Below are 15,584 nucleotides of genomic sequence, written 5' to 3'. Positions count from 1 at the left end.
CATCATTTTATGCTCAACAAAATCAAATAAGACTTAGGTGAATGAGCACAGTTTTATTGCTAAAGACAAGAGCCTAATCGAGAGGTGCTTTGCATTTCAGAGGTCACTAAATCTGCAATTTGTAGAGTTTGATAGTGTTCCAGGAGGGCCTACATCAAAACTCCACTGCCAAGGCAGGCTTCTAGCAATGACAACCAGATAAAATGCTTCTGCAACTCACTTATCAAGTCTTCGTACTGAGAAAGCAAGTTAAACAAATCATAGGATATTGTGGTTTGATTGCCATTTTGCTACAATTCACAAGCAATAGAGCTCTACCTCTTGACCCATTTGACTTTCTCACTGTCCATCAAAAAGATTTGTAAGAATCTACAGAATTGCAGCTCTATGAGGAAACTCATCACACTCAAGCCAACCAACTAAAACTAAGATTTTTGCATCTCAGCAAGATTCTTAGCAAAGAAGTTAATAAAATCTAAACAGGAAAACTTCTCCAAACAAAATAACTGAAAGCAGCACAAATAACCAGACAAATAAAGAAAAAAATAAACTGTGTATCTTCCCATCACTGAAAACTGCATCTCTGTCATTTAAGAGTGAGAAAATTTAAGACCAGACACCTTAACTCTTAATAGGTGCAATGATTTTCCTGTAGCTATTAAAGGCAAAAAAATCTTTATCAAATACTTCAGCCCAAAATAAATTTTATGAGATTTAAAAAAAAAAAAAAAGGATTAGACTTGGGGCTAGAAAGCTTGAGGTCAAATTCTTAATTCTACCCCTTACAAGATGCATGACCCTGGCGAATTCAATTTTCTTTTTGCAATTATCACCATGAAGTCAAATGCTGTGACTGCTTCCTGAAGTGGATGATCTAAGTTTACTGGTCTGGAAATGTATTTACCTGGAGCCACGGGATTATAGAAATGACCACATGAGGTCTAGTCAACTCTCCTGTTTTACATTCAGGACACTGAGGTTATAAAAGGAGGCACAGCTCATCAGTAAACTCACGTCCAAGGACTCAAAAAGAAGATGCCAGGATGTCACAGGAATTCCCATAGAATTGTAGCCATCCCTTTCCTTGGGCTCTTGTGTTGCTACCTTGCACCAGAATTTCTTTCATCATGTTTGATCACTCCCTTTAGACTCATATAAGATCCCTTGTATCCATCCCTCTCACAAGTTGTATGGTGATGCCATATCTACAGTAAACACTCCAATACTTGCCGAATGAATGAGATTATAAATCAATTAATGGAAACAAAATACATTGGTCCAATTCCTTGACATACAACCTTTAAAAAAAATCCATGTGTTGTAAGGATTGTAACCTCTCTTCTGCTTCAGGATAATAACTGAAAGTAGTTTATGCCAAAAGAGGTTCAAAAGCATGCTTTACATATTTTGACTTTTTTTAAAATTCAGAACCTTCAGTGTGGATGATCATGCTGACAATGTTAGTTTTGTTGTTTTGTTTTTGTCAAATAAATGCTTTTGCAGTGTGCTACAAAATTGCATTGAAAGAAAATTTCCTAGGGAGGCAGGAAAAAAAGAAAAACCTTTTGAGGAAACTTGAAGAAAGACCAATACAGAAGAGTAATTGACATAAGGGTCAATTATTTTCCAAACCTTTATAAGAAAATTCTTTGCCAAAGAAAATTAGACCATGAGTCTCTGCTGCCTGCCACTTTATAGAGGGTGATTGAACTATTATATAAATGATTTTATATTACATTCTTCATTCTTTTTATTTATATCCAAACCTGCCAGATCTCAGCAATTATGCTAAATATTGATTTACAATTTCTCTCAGCTTATTCCAACGAAGCAGACAGATGAGTACCATAATATTATTTTATTTATAGCCTTAATATGATGGTTTGAAGAGACCAGTAAAAACAAAACTACTCTCCAACTGTGCTGACTACTGGCGAGATGGTTTTGCAGTGTTCACAGATGAGGCAATAGGAAACTAGTGCATGAGAAGTCAGTAGGCCTGGGACTCCCTAAGGTGGACAGTTCCCTAAAGAAGAGGTTTGAGCCTCTAAGCTCTTCTCTGGAGGCTTAAGAATTTCAGTTCTTTGGAGAGAAAAAAATAAATTGCGGACACTTACAGAAATATGCATTAATAGAAAAATAGCATGCAAACCAAGGGAGATAAGGATGGTGTTTGGAGAAAAGGTGACAGGAGGGAAAGTTATAGAAACCAATAATTTTCATCACTAGTATTCATAGATCACTAACATTTTTGTAGTGCACATAGTAAACACTCTACTAACATGAGCTATGTATTTTAATTCTCAAAACGACCCTGCAAATTACTATTATCCACCCTCTTCACAGAAGAGTAAACTAAAATAATAGCGTGCTTAGATGAGCAGCTCATAACTAGTTAAAGGCAGATCCACCATTCGAATCAGGGACTGTTCTGCTTGAACCACTAAGCTGAACTGTGTTCTGCAAGGTTCAGTCAACAGTCCTGAAGAGCTCAGCCTAAAGAGAAAGCATATGGTGGACAGATAAGTGCATGGTTGACCTGTGAAAGATGCTAACAAGGCAGGAGCATCCCAAATGATGAGGGAAAGTACAGGGAGGACAGTTTGGCTTAATAAAAGGAACAGTTGTTTAAAAGTCAAAGGAGTGGCCTGTAAGATGGTATGCCCAACGGGCCTGGGACTGGCCAGTCTAGTAGCCATGGAAGGCTTTAAGCAGGTTTTAAGCAGAATGACTAAATTATTCTACCACCAGTCTCCTTGAGGAGGCAGAGTATGGTAGCTGAGAGTTTCACTTCTCAAGTCCAATTTCCTCAGTTTGAATCTTAACTATCTAACCATATCAGCTACTGGGTAGACTAGCAATGAGGGGCAAGGTACTTAACTTCCCCATGCCTTCTATTTTCCTCTGAAAATGGAAATAATAAGAGTGCTGTTTTTGAAAATCATTGAGAGCATTCAATGAGTCAATACAAAAACCTAGCAAATTGCTTATCATATACTAAATGCTCGGTGGATTTTGGAAGTTACCATTGAGTTGATGTACTTTAAGAATTAGATGCTAAAGATTTAACGATGTCTTAACTAATATTTCATAAAACATACATATATGAAAACTTCACACTGTGCACCTTAAACTTATATAGTGTTGTCAATTACATCTCCACAAAGCTGGAAAAATTAAACAAGAAAAAAACAAACAAAAAAGACTTTAGCAACATATGCTTTGCATAGACACACAATAGCTGTCACTCACTGAGTCTCTAATATGTGCCAATATTCCTGCAAGGAAGGTATTTATTAGCCCAATTTTTGATAAAGGAAGGTGAGGCACAGGGAAATTAACTTTCCTAAGGCCCCATAAGGCACAACTGAGATTCAAACCCATGTCTATTTGACCCCAACAATATTCTTCTTCCCACTGTAGCATGTTCATCTCATATTTTTTTAATGAAACATTGATTTTCCCTGTGGAATATCATTCCTTTTCATGACTTTCAGACAGTCCCAATCTTTCTGAGACTTCAAGTCCTTGTTTGTGGCTCCCTTTGAAATGCTCTAACCTTCCGTCCACACTCCCCCAACAGTTTCTACCTTTCTTTGGACCTTGTCTCCCAACTTGCTTCTTGACCTCCCCTGCTGCCTGAAATAGGACTTTGGGATCTGGTTCCTTCCCCGTGCTCTTGCATTTGGTCCTGAAACTTCAGACTTTCCCTTTTCTTCTTCTGTGGGCTAATCTCTTCACCAAGGACTAGAACTTCAATACCCCTCTACATAGAATGCAGCTTCAGGTCAGCCTCATTCACTCCCTAAGCCCATTTCCTGTTCTGGAAGATTCCTGCCTGGACAAAGCTCTAAGTGTCCAGTTTGACTGAGAGGAAAGCAAAATTTGTAGGAAAGAAAAATTTAACAGTGATAACCTTATATAAATCCCTACAAATTATAGTAAAAGAGCCATTTGCTGGTAGTTTGAGAGATTCCAAGCTACTGATTTCAAGGGGATTGCTTATGTCAGCAATTACTGAGCCAAGTGCAGGTTATAGTCCTGAAGTACATGGAGGACCAAAATATGTAGAGAGGTATGGTCTCTACCCTCAAGACGTTTGTAGTTACAAGGGAAACATAAAGACGACTGGAATGCTACGAGGGAATTCCCTTTCCTTACTTGTTGGTGTAACTTTAAAAATAGTACTGTCTTAGAAACAGCCTTTCAAACAATATAGCTTTGTCAGTATAGCTTTTTTTTTTTAAGATTTTATTTATTTATTTGACAGAGAGAGATCACAAGTAGGCAGAGAGAGTGAGAGGGAAGCAGGCTCCCTTCACAGCAGAGAGCCGGACGTGGGACTCGATCCCAGGACAGCGGCTTAAACCACTGAGCCACCCAGGCGCCCTGTCAGTATAGCTTTAAAAGTAGGATAGACATAGGAAAATGGAGAAAAAATAAAATGACAAAAAAACCCTACTATGATTATCAATGGGAGGATGTCAAGCAGTTTTTCTTTTTTTCTTTTTTGCTCACAGTAGAAATTTTTCAAAATACAGATAAGTATAAGGAAGAAAATAAAAACAACTTGTATTCCTAGTACCCGGAGACTCATTGAGATCTCCTCCAAGTCTATTATTCTAATTTACAGCAGATTATTTTTATTTGAATCTAAACAACAGAAACAATATTATTGTAAACATCTTGGAGCAAGCTATGAAGAAAGACAACTTCTTAATACAAGAGCCACATAATATTCACAAATATAAAATATTACAATCCATGGCATTTAGAGAATGTCAGATTAACTGCTACCATAAAACACTATGATTCAATTCAATTTAAAATCCTTAGTTTTTAATGCTGTTTCATAACTACTATGTGCAATTTATATTGTCTGTTTAGTTCCCTGCTGTTTTTCCCTTGTTTCAATATTTTGCCCTAAGAATTTTCATTAATTTATAAATGTTTATTACTATTATAAGAAAATAATAACAGTCACAGAAAAATGGGTCACCAGCTTAAAATGTTCAATTTTCTAGCCCAACTAGTGTAAGATGCTGAGAGGTAGGGAGTAATTTGATTACGAATCAGACTAAAAAGAAAAGTTCAATACTTAACCAGTAGAGATCATTGACTTATTATCTTAATTACTTCTCCTTACTAGTGCTTTAATCATATTTTCTGTTTGCTTTGAGTTTTATCTCCCTTTTCAACTTTTGGCTTCCAATCTCCACTCTTCATGAGCCTTGTTTTGTTAAATCATTTATTTCCAATGACTACATTTCTCATAAAGGCCATCTTTAGCTTTTGCAGGACCACATAATAAAGAGCATCAGCAGTGACAAACAGCTTGTATTAGTGCTGGAGGGCTGCCATAATGAAGTATCACAGACTGTAGGGCTTAAACAACAGTTTATTGTCCACAGTTCTGGAGACTAGATGTCCAAGATCAAGGTCTCAACAGGGTTGGTCTCTTCTGAAAGCAGTGAGGGAAAATCTGTTCCAGGCCTGTCTCTTGAGCTTGCAGATGGCCATTTCCCCCTCTGTCTTCACATGGTCTTCTTTCTGTGTGTATGTCTACGTCCTAACATCCCCTTCTTATAATGACACCAGTCATATTAGATGGATGACCCCATTGACCTCATTTAACCATAATTACATCTTAAGGATCATATCTTAAAATACAGTCACATTGGGGCACCTGGGTGGCTCAGTGGTTAAAGCCTCTGCCTTCGGCTCAGGTCATGATCTCAGGGTCCTGGGATCGAGCTCTGCATCGGGCTCTCTGCTCAGCGGGGAGCCTGCTTCCTCCCTTCTCTCTCTCTGCCTGCCTCTCTGCCTACTTGTGATCTGTCAAATTAATAAATAAAATCTTTTAAAAAAAATACAGTCACATCTGAGGCGCTGGGAGTTAGCACAGCAAATATGAATTTGGGTGTGGTTACAATTCAGCCCAAAACACAAGCACAGTGAAAAAGATGACCAACTGAACGATGTAACATGGATTTAGATAGAAAAAGGAATGTATTTCTTGAGTACAAAGAAACCCACACTTTGATCCTAAATTATCTGTGTCAGCAAACAGAAAAGGGTCATTGATGATCTATCCAAAGGGGGACAGATACCTTCTCGATCCCACCACATCCATGTAGGTAGTTTGGATGGATGTGGAGAGGATAATGAAGCTCTCCAAAGAGATCCCCCAGAGCCCTGGGCAGAAGAAGAAATTACACCTCTCAGTCATCTGCCCATAGACCAAAAAAAGAGTTAACCATACAAAAGAGACTGGTAGACAAGAAGAGTAAGGGTCAGAAGAGGCCCTCAAGAGAATGAGAAGTCCTTAAGGAAGTCTGACCCATACATCCACACTTTGAGATGTTCTTCACTTCTAAAGTATGTGTCTTATGGCTCACTATAAAAGCAATGCTTTGATAAAGACTCTCAAGAAAACTCTAATCCTAATATTGACAGAATCTTGGTAAGGCATGATTTTTCAAGCTGCATCTACTGAACTTGTAACATCTTTTTCTCTTTTCTCTGGAAAAGACATTAATCCAGAAATGCAAGCTCTCAGGTGAATTACTTTAATCCAAATATATTTTCTAATATAACAATCTGCAGCAATGCTGTTGTCAATGAAGGATGTGTTCCCTAATTGGAATTCCTGGAAGAAGACAGTTATGTAGAGCTTCTAGCTAGTAAAAAAAAAAAAAAAAAAAAAAAGGGCTTCTGATTGGTTAGAAACGAGAGGTAGAGTGGAATCCTACCTAACGTTTGGGTTGTTGTTAGCACAAGATGCAAATGTATTATATTGTCAAAAATATTCTTTAAAATCATGAGTTTAATCCATAAAGTATGATACTCATGGTTTTGTGTATGCCGCACCACTCAGTAATTCTTTGTATGTATAAGTTTCAGAACCATAGAGGTAGGCCAAAGCAAGGAACTAAAGAAAAATCAAAATGCAGTGTCTATACACTCAAATAAGTCACCTTAGAGGCATTGCCCAAATCTTATTCAGTGCAACCAGGACCAGCAATTAATCATTCAAACCAAAAATTAATTTAATAAGGTAACTATATATGAATACATTTACCTTAAATAGTTTACCTGAAAGCATGAAAGTCTGTCAGTTCACTATATTTATTTGTGTTTGAGGTGCCAAGGGTTTTACTTTGACTGTGACTCAACTGATGGTCCTCTTCCCTTATCCTTTCAAAAAATAGAAATCATATTTGTAATATATCATTTAGAACTTCAAGTTTAGGGGAAGGTGACAAAGATGCTTGTAGATCTTTATGAATTTTGAATCCTAGATATTTTTTTCCTCTTTTACAAATTTTACCACCACTTAATTTAATAGCTTACTTTAAACCCATGGACATTTATGGAATCATTCCAAAGCCTACACTATTTTCAACTATTTGTAGGGGGAACTGAGTAGTCATTGGCAGGAAAGATCCAATAATTCAGTCTGCATACTACTTCTCTCAGTTTCTGCCAAAATTATTAATTAAAGTTAAAAAGATTATTTAGTACTATCTTCCAGAATCTGAAATTTTCATTGAAAATGATATCTCTGGAAACTTAGAATCTTGAAAATATATAAACACCCAGGCCCAGATTATTTGAGGCTGATATTAGGTTTGAAAATTGGGTCACAGAAGTTCTATTTTCTCACCTCCCTGAAAAACTTTTCGTAGTTACTAATAACGAAAGGAAGTTGGGGAAGTCTCTGCTTTTCGCAGTTAGAGAGACCTTTCTTCACAGAGGTTGCGAGAAAGGAAGTGGGATGCTACAGAAGATTGCATCTGACAGTACCCCGTTCTCTATACAAGGACTGTACATACTGGGACATGCACATTCCTTGGATACCTAAAGACTTTCCTAATGGAACCCGGGCAAGGGTAGTTTCAGGGGAATTAATTTCTAGACCCTCTAGTTTCTTCCTTGCTAGCCTAAAACTGATCTGACTGAAAATGCTCTTCCACATCATAATGATCCATACCCCCCTCCCTTTTATAATCATCTTTCCATTTTTACAAAAGAGAGGCACACCTCTCACCACCTGGTGTCTTATCAGGGTACACTGAATTTAGAAGGATACCCGGAAAATAAAAGGTGCAACCTAAATTGCACAGATGTTAACACAAGTGCCTTCATGACTGGGCAACACATATGATCACAAGTAAAGTCCAACCCTTTGTTTTCAACACAATTGAAGGAGCTCATTGAAAGATCCCTGAAAACACTTTTTGGTGACAGATCACTATGTGATTTTTTGGCCTCTAACTCTGAAGGAATTCAAAGAACTGAGTGATGCACAAACAACTCCCTTTCCAATTCCATCTATGTATGTGCACAGGTTTGTTAAGCAAAGGGGTAAGAGAAGACATCCCATCTGTAACAAAAAGAACAAACTCTAATAGATGATCAGAGAAGTCAAGACAAATGTACACACTCAGTTCACCTCTTTTAATCAGAAACAATTTATTTCTGAAGTTAAATGGTTAATATATAACAAGAGGGTGAGTAGAAACTACCCAATTTGAATTCAAATATTTAATGATTTCAAGTCTGATTTCCTGTGTGACAGAGAGAATTTGGTGGTAGGAGTGAGAGGTTGGTAAGCAATGAAGAGACTAGAAAGTTGCTACAACCATACAAAGAAGTATACTTTGGTAAGAAGGCAGAGACACCACAATTTTAAATCTAGTCAGCATTCATCACCACACATAGGTACAAATTGTGTGTGTGTGTATAAGAATGTTTAAAATCTACTCTTTTAGCAACTCTCAAATTTAAAAAAAGGGTATTATTAACTGTAATGATCTATTTATCGACTGGAAGTTTGTACCTTTTGAGTCCCGTCACTCATATCGCCACCACCCTCTCTCCACCCCTCCCCCGTCTCTGTATCTATTAGTTCATTTGTTGTTGCTGTTCTGGACTTCACATAGAAGTGATCAGATAAGTATTTGTGTTGGCCATTTTGCGGGGCATATAAATATTGAATTATTATATCATACACCTGAAACTAATGTTATATGTTAATTCTATCACAATTTTTAAAAGTACCCTGTTGAACCAACCAAACAAAAAAAGGCAGAGACAAACTGCAATGGACATTCCGATTGTAAGTGACATGGTGGGCTTATAATTTTTTGTCACTTTTGAATATATATATCCACTATCTAAAAATCGACAATTTCATTCCCAACAGTTTTCACCCTGCCTTTGATGAAGAAGGACTGAGTTACCAGCAAGTACTAGGGATGTGTTAATTCTTTCTATACCATAGTGCTGTATACAATGGTCCCTAACTTACAATGGTTTGGCTTATAATTTTTTGACTACAATTGTACAAAAGCAATAAGCACCCAGGAGAAACCATTCTGAATTCTGATCTTTTCCTAGGCCAGTGATATGTGGTATGATGCACTCTGGTGATGCTGGGGGTGGTAACTCCCAATCAGCCATACAGTCACAAGGATACACAACTGATACCCTTAAACCATTCCGTATGTACCCAGATAGCCATTCTGTTTTTCACCTTCAGTAGAGCATTCAATAGATTGCATGAGATATTTACCACTTTATTATACAATAGGCTTCGTGTGAGAAGACTTTGCCACATATAGTCTAATGTAAGTGTTCTGAGTACATTTAAGGTAGGCAAGGCTAAACTACAATGTTCAGCAGGTTTGGTGAATTAAGTGTGTTTTGGACTTATATTACAAGGGGTTTATTGGATCATAACCTCGTCATAAGTGGAAGGAGATCTGTACTCCGTCAGTACAGAAACACTTGTTTACATTAAAAAGATATACATTAATAAGTCTAAATAAAAAAAAAGTGTGTCTAAACCTTGGAGCAATCTTTCCAAGCATACATCTTCTGCATTTTTATCTTGTCATAAACCATAATGCGCCCCATTCTTCCAATTCCTCAAAGCAAATTTACAGATGAGTGTGACTATCTCTACTTAGAGCCAAGCTTATCTTTCACACAGGGAATCAACTTCACATGGATTCAGTGACGATCCTTTGAAGGAGTTAGAAGAGCCGTATCATTTTATCCTCATGCATGACTGAGGGGTATAAAATCCCCATTCCACCTCCAGGACTAGTGCGCAACCCACAAACACACGCGCACACACACCAATAGCAACCCAGGGTGAGATTTAGCGAACTAGAGGGACTACGAGCTGAAATTTTCCACTCTGAAACAACTGCATTAGAGATGGCAGTGCCAGGAGAGCTGTTTTATAGTTGACTTCCCCCAAATTACAATGCAGCTCAGATTCAAAGTCTCTATTATAATCTTTGGCAGAAGTTTTTAAGACCACTTTTGTTTACTCCAAACTCTTTCTGAACCAAGTCAGCACAGGCCCTTTGCAATTTTTACATCAAGTGTTTCAAGCTGTAATTAAGTAAGCAGTGGCACTCAAAGGAAGCACCAAGAGAAAGCAACAGGGCGTCACTTACTGATTGGTGGAATTTGAGGGATTTGAAATTTTTGTTTTATTGTACCACTGCACTTCATTACCATTTATCCTTAAAATGTAATAAGTACAGACTGCTTCAGCAATGATGGAAAAGCTTTCTCAGCTTTAATGAAACCTTTTATTTGCTACTGAAACTTTTATTATTTCCAAATGGTGGCATAGTCAAGAAAAAGAATCACTACTTATATTGACGAAAAACTTCAGCAATTTGAATAATTTTGTTCGTGGATGAATTTTAAGGCATTTAGAGTTGTTATTCTTATGTTTATTGTTTTCATTTACTTTTGATGAACTAAAAACAAAAAATACACATATACCCACTATTACAAAATAATTTTCTAATTATATATCAAAATGCCAGATAGTGATGTACAGGAATCACTTGTCAGATGTTGGTCTGATCTGGATAGGAATTTCTATGCATCTAGGGCTCCAATACATCTCAGCTACTGGCCATGAGATGCAATGTCGTGTAATTGTTCAGTGCACAGGCAATGAAACTGGACGGCCTGGTTTTGCTTTCCAACCCTGACACCTGCCTCCCCGTGAGACCTTTCAAAATTTTCAGACCTCATTTCCTTCCCTGTGAGAATGAGGTTGACTAGAATCTGCCTCATGAAATGGGTGGGGAAATTAAACGAGGTATTTCATGTAAAACATTATTCTATAGCATGGCACATGGTAAACACTTGTTCAGCTTATGGTAACAAATGTTCAGCTCTAATACGCTTTTCCTTTGTGAATACATCCACCTCTAGACTGGAGGCAGTGTCAGAACACACCATTCATTCAACAAACATTAACTGAGGTTTACTTTATGCAGAACATTGTCCTAGGTGAAGGGGGCACAAAGATTAGTAAGACATGGTGCCTACTCTCCAGGAGCTTACAATTTTAGTGCAAAATTCGTGTTGCCATCTTAGTATCTTTCTTGAAGGGTACCATGAAACATATTCTTTCCCGAGATCATAAATTTTCCTTTTTTCCAATGTGCTTGGAACTAATGGAGCTTCAGAAAAATTTCACTTCAGTTTCTGAAATCTTAATCATGCACAATTTAATAAGCAGCTACAGGTTTTTCCACATTTTAAAATGGATGATTAAATGGTCTAATAAGATTCTAACTTAGCCAAAAACTTGAAAAACATAGGAAGACAACCATGACTGACACATTCATTTTCCCGTATGTGGACATACGGCAAACAGCAGCTGCAGAAAAATCGTGCCATTTACATCCCACATGACCCACGGCTAACTAAAATTGCACAGGAGTTCAGCCTCAAAGTGGTAAAAGACCTAAACTAAATTCAATTTGAGATAAAATGAGAAGAAGCTTGTTAAGTCATAGCTACACTGCTTTCCAAAAAGAGTTCTGAAATTGACTTCCAACATGGCACCTTGTATACCTCCAGTTTTTCAAACATTTTGTTTATGTCATTACACTCGGAGAATTCATTAAAAAATAAAAATCTTTAAGTTCGACTATCAATCCTAAACACAACGACTAATGTGGTATTTTAGACATCACAAACCCCAAATGATCTTAAATATGTTGTCCTCTACTAATTTGCTGCGCTTGAAAATGTGCAATAAATCCAATTAAAAAGGAAAACATTTTCAAATTAGTTGCAAGATCAACTAGGATATTATCTGCTTACTAGATGTATCATAATAAAAAACCATCTAATATGCATTACATTGTTTAATTCGGGAGGAAATTGGATATTCTCCCTTCCAACAAAAGGACAGAGACTTTTTTTTTTCAAACAACATCCAATAATGACTGTGTTAACTTTCTAGAATAGATTGAATAATTGCCAAATACATCTTCTGAGGAGTCACCCTGCCCAAAGCAACAGGAGATCATGTGTAAACATAGGAGGGCACAATTCCTTCCTTCTCTCCTTCCTCTCCAGTATCACACCACCTTCCCTGGTCAAAATACTTTTCAAGATCCCCCATGACCCTGAAATAAGGGGCACCCTTCACAGTAAAACCTCCCTCGACATTAAATCAACTCACACCTTATTTCTCTGCAAGAGGCCACAGTGAAAATTTCTCCCTCAGTCCCAGTCTCCAAACGAATGCATATTTTGGTGACCTCTACTTTTGCATTCAAACGCACATGTCCCACACCACAGGATCTTTTTGATCCCAGCTAACGTCCCTGCTTAATGTATGCATTTTTCACATCCATTTTTTAATCCTTCCAGAGTGAAATTTTCAAAGAGGCGAACGTCGGTGAAAGAAGCGAGGAAAGGGAGGGAGGAGATGGGAAGCCTGGGATTTCTGCCATCTTCAGTGCAACCCAGAATTCCTATTATTTGTTTCTTCTTCCCCAGCCCTCCCTCTCGCTTCCCCTCTAGCCCCTTTCTCCGCTGCAGGAGGGAGGAGGAGGGGCCGCTGGCTGAAGCCGCCACCTGCCGCGGGGTGGGAAAGCTCAGTTGTCACTTACCCAGCCGGGTGAGAATGGCTCATTTTTGCAGGATCCCTTTTGGACCCCGCGGCAGGTGCGGAGGTTGGGTGCGCGGGGCCCGGTGCGCGTTGGCGCAGCGACACTTGCGCTCGCCGGGTGACTCCGCACTGCGGCCGCCCGTGCTCCGGGCACCTGAGCTGGGCCGCCGCCGCCCCAGAGCTGCCCTGTAGCCTCCCGGGCCCCCACCCACTGGCGGTATCCACAGCCTCGCAGTTGCTAAGGGAGGAGGGAAGGCGAGCGCGGAGGTTCTGGAGAGCCCCAAGCGCTGCTGGAACCGAGCCTGGGGAAGCTGGAAGTGAAGCTCAGCTTCCAGCCCCTTTTTCTGGGTCCTAATGTGGGAGGAAACTCAGGCCCCTTCTCTGTTGCCCTGGGCGCGCGTTCCCCAGGCACCTGTAATCTGAAACACACACACGCGCGCGCACACACACACACGCGCGCACACACACGCACACACACACTCACGCACACCTATTTAGGCTGGTGTGTTTCCTGCTAGGCCCCGGGGAAGCAAGGGCTGGGTGGTGGCTGCGGGTTAGGTAATCAAAGTCCAGAGCTGCCACTGTGATGCATGGGTTTTCAGTTGTAAAACAGTCCCTGGATTCCAAGTTCAAGAGAAAGAAAGGTCTTTCTCAATCTGTTTTGGGTTTTGATTTTGATTCAGATCTCGAAAGCATGGCAATAACTTCATTTCTTCTTTGGAGAAATCTCCATCCTTGCTCCCACTGAGGTCCCCACTCCCAACAGGCAGTGCCCATAGTTCTGAAGTCCAGAAGGTGGGATAGTGCAGTGTCTCAGGGAAGGATGCTGGAATGGAACCTGTATTTGAATCCAACACAGATAAGGCAGGTCTTCTGTGAAAAAGCCTAGATTTACATGACAGGGCCTTGGTGTGGAGGAAACCTAAAGCACTGAACTTAGATGACCTATCCCGAGTCCTGTTTTGCTTTATCAGGTTGTTTTTTGTAGGACTTGATCTCTGGCCTCAGGCTCCTTGTATGTAAGGGACAGGCTGGACACATCTGTGGTGACTGAGCCCTCCATGGATCTCCCCTCTAGCTCAAACACATTCACAGGGGGACTGGACATCCATTCACTAACAGCACTCTGCTCTCCCACACATCATAAAGACCCACTGGGTATGTCAGAGTCAGTTTCCTTCACATGATATTCAAGGTCCCTCATATCTGGACCCCTGCATCCCTCCTCATGCCTACTGTGACCATTTTCTCCCCCTCTGCTATCCTAAACTAGCAAAACCAGATCTCACACTATCTGTGAATGGAACATACTTCTCCCTTGACCACTTGACAAACTTCTATGTATCTTTCAACCTCAGCTTGCCCACCTCCTTCTTGGATGTCCCCAGGTATGCTGAGGTCTCCCACATCGGGGCCCCACTCTACATACCTCTGTTTTACAACCATACTCCACACGACTGCGCTTGCTGGCAGATGGTTGCCTTTTCTACTTGAATGTGAGCTCCTCTGTTTTGTGTGGTACATGGATTTTATTTCTCGGTCTTCTCAGAAGCAAACAGCAATTCAACAAACATTTGGTGCATAAATGAAGGGAACAGATTTCTTTAATATCTTGTCAGAGTGGTAGTATTGTTATAGACCGCTTACTCAATGCATTCCTCAGCATTTAATGGGAACTTATTAACTGTTCATTATCTCATTTAATCCTCCTCTCTACTCTGTGAGGAAGGTTTTCTCCTCCACTTCACAGCTATCCAAACTAAGACACAGAGGAGCTAATTATTTTGCTTGAACTCTACTTTAGCTCCTAAGTGGAAAAAAAAAACAGGATTCAAATCCAAATCTGTCTGATTCCAAAGCCCACAAGTGGTTTGTTTTGTTTTGTTTTAACAATGACAACATTCCTTCCCCCATGATTCCTGTGAGTTGCCACAGGAGTCAAATTTCCTCCACTATCAGAACTTTCTGACCTGAAAGATCAGAGCCATCCCAGCAGGGGGGAAATAGTTCTAGTTCAACAGCCAAGATCCTGAGACTGAGAACTCAAGGCTGTTTTGGGGAACCAAGGTTAGAGAAAGAGAAAAGCAGAGGTTGTCCAAGAAAAAAAAGATAGGAGATGTGAAAGTCATCTTATGCTTCAGCAAGGAATTTCTATAGGTCCCTAATCACTGTGCAGCCACAACTGGGACTTGAGCCAGATCTGCCCCCACAGATGTCTACTCCCACTGCCTGTGGCTCCCGTTGGATGGTGTCCTTCATGCTCCCTGTTGCTACATTTCACCTGGATAAAAATTGGCCAGGAGGGAGGGGGTACTAGAGAAAGACATTATAATTTGCCCAAGTGCTGCCAACCCCTAAGGATGGTGTAAATAAGACAATCTTATACAGGTACTAGTTGTTACATATTAATTCATTTGTGCAAATAGAAAATGGTATTCACTCACTGGTGGAATGAGAAAGGAAATTAAAATATACTACGTAGATACTCAGGATTTTGTAGAAAAGAATCCCTGGCACTCAGCAGATAGCAAGGTACTCTCGGCAGCATGTATTAATTCATAAATGGGGTTTGAGTTCTCCACCCCTGTGAGCTGCACAATTTCACATCCCTGATGGAAATTGCAAGGAAGCTACTAAT

The 15,584-nt window shown here is 39.5% G+C and overlaps 1 protein-coding gene across 1 annotated transcript in view; it reads right to left on the bottom strand.

Moving 5' to 3' along the window:
• ERICH3 (glutamate rich 3) overlaps positions 1-13,157 on the bottom strand; it is a 94,933-nt gene extending 81,776 nt beyond the window's left edge. The window contains exon 1 of the mRNA XM_045982053.1: positions 12,948-13,157. Coding sequence (XP_045838009.1) covers positions 12,948-12,970 — 23 coding nt within the window. The 5' untranslated portion in view covers positions 12,971-13,157. The remainder of the gene's footprint in view (positions 1-12,947) is intronic.
• Between the last annotated feature and the right edge of the window lie 2,427 nt (positions 13,158-15,584).

The sequence above is a fragment of the Meles meles genome, chromosome 1 (assembly GCF_922984935.1).
Source record: "Meles meles chromosome 1, mMelMel3.1 paternal haplotype, whole genome shotgun sequence".
Classification (NCBI taxonomy): Eukaryota; Metazoa; Chordata; class Mammalia; order Carnivora; family Mustelidae; genus Meles; species Meles meles.
This window is presented reverse-complemented; position numbering and strand designations above follow the sequence as displayed.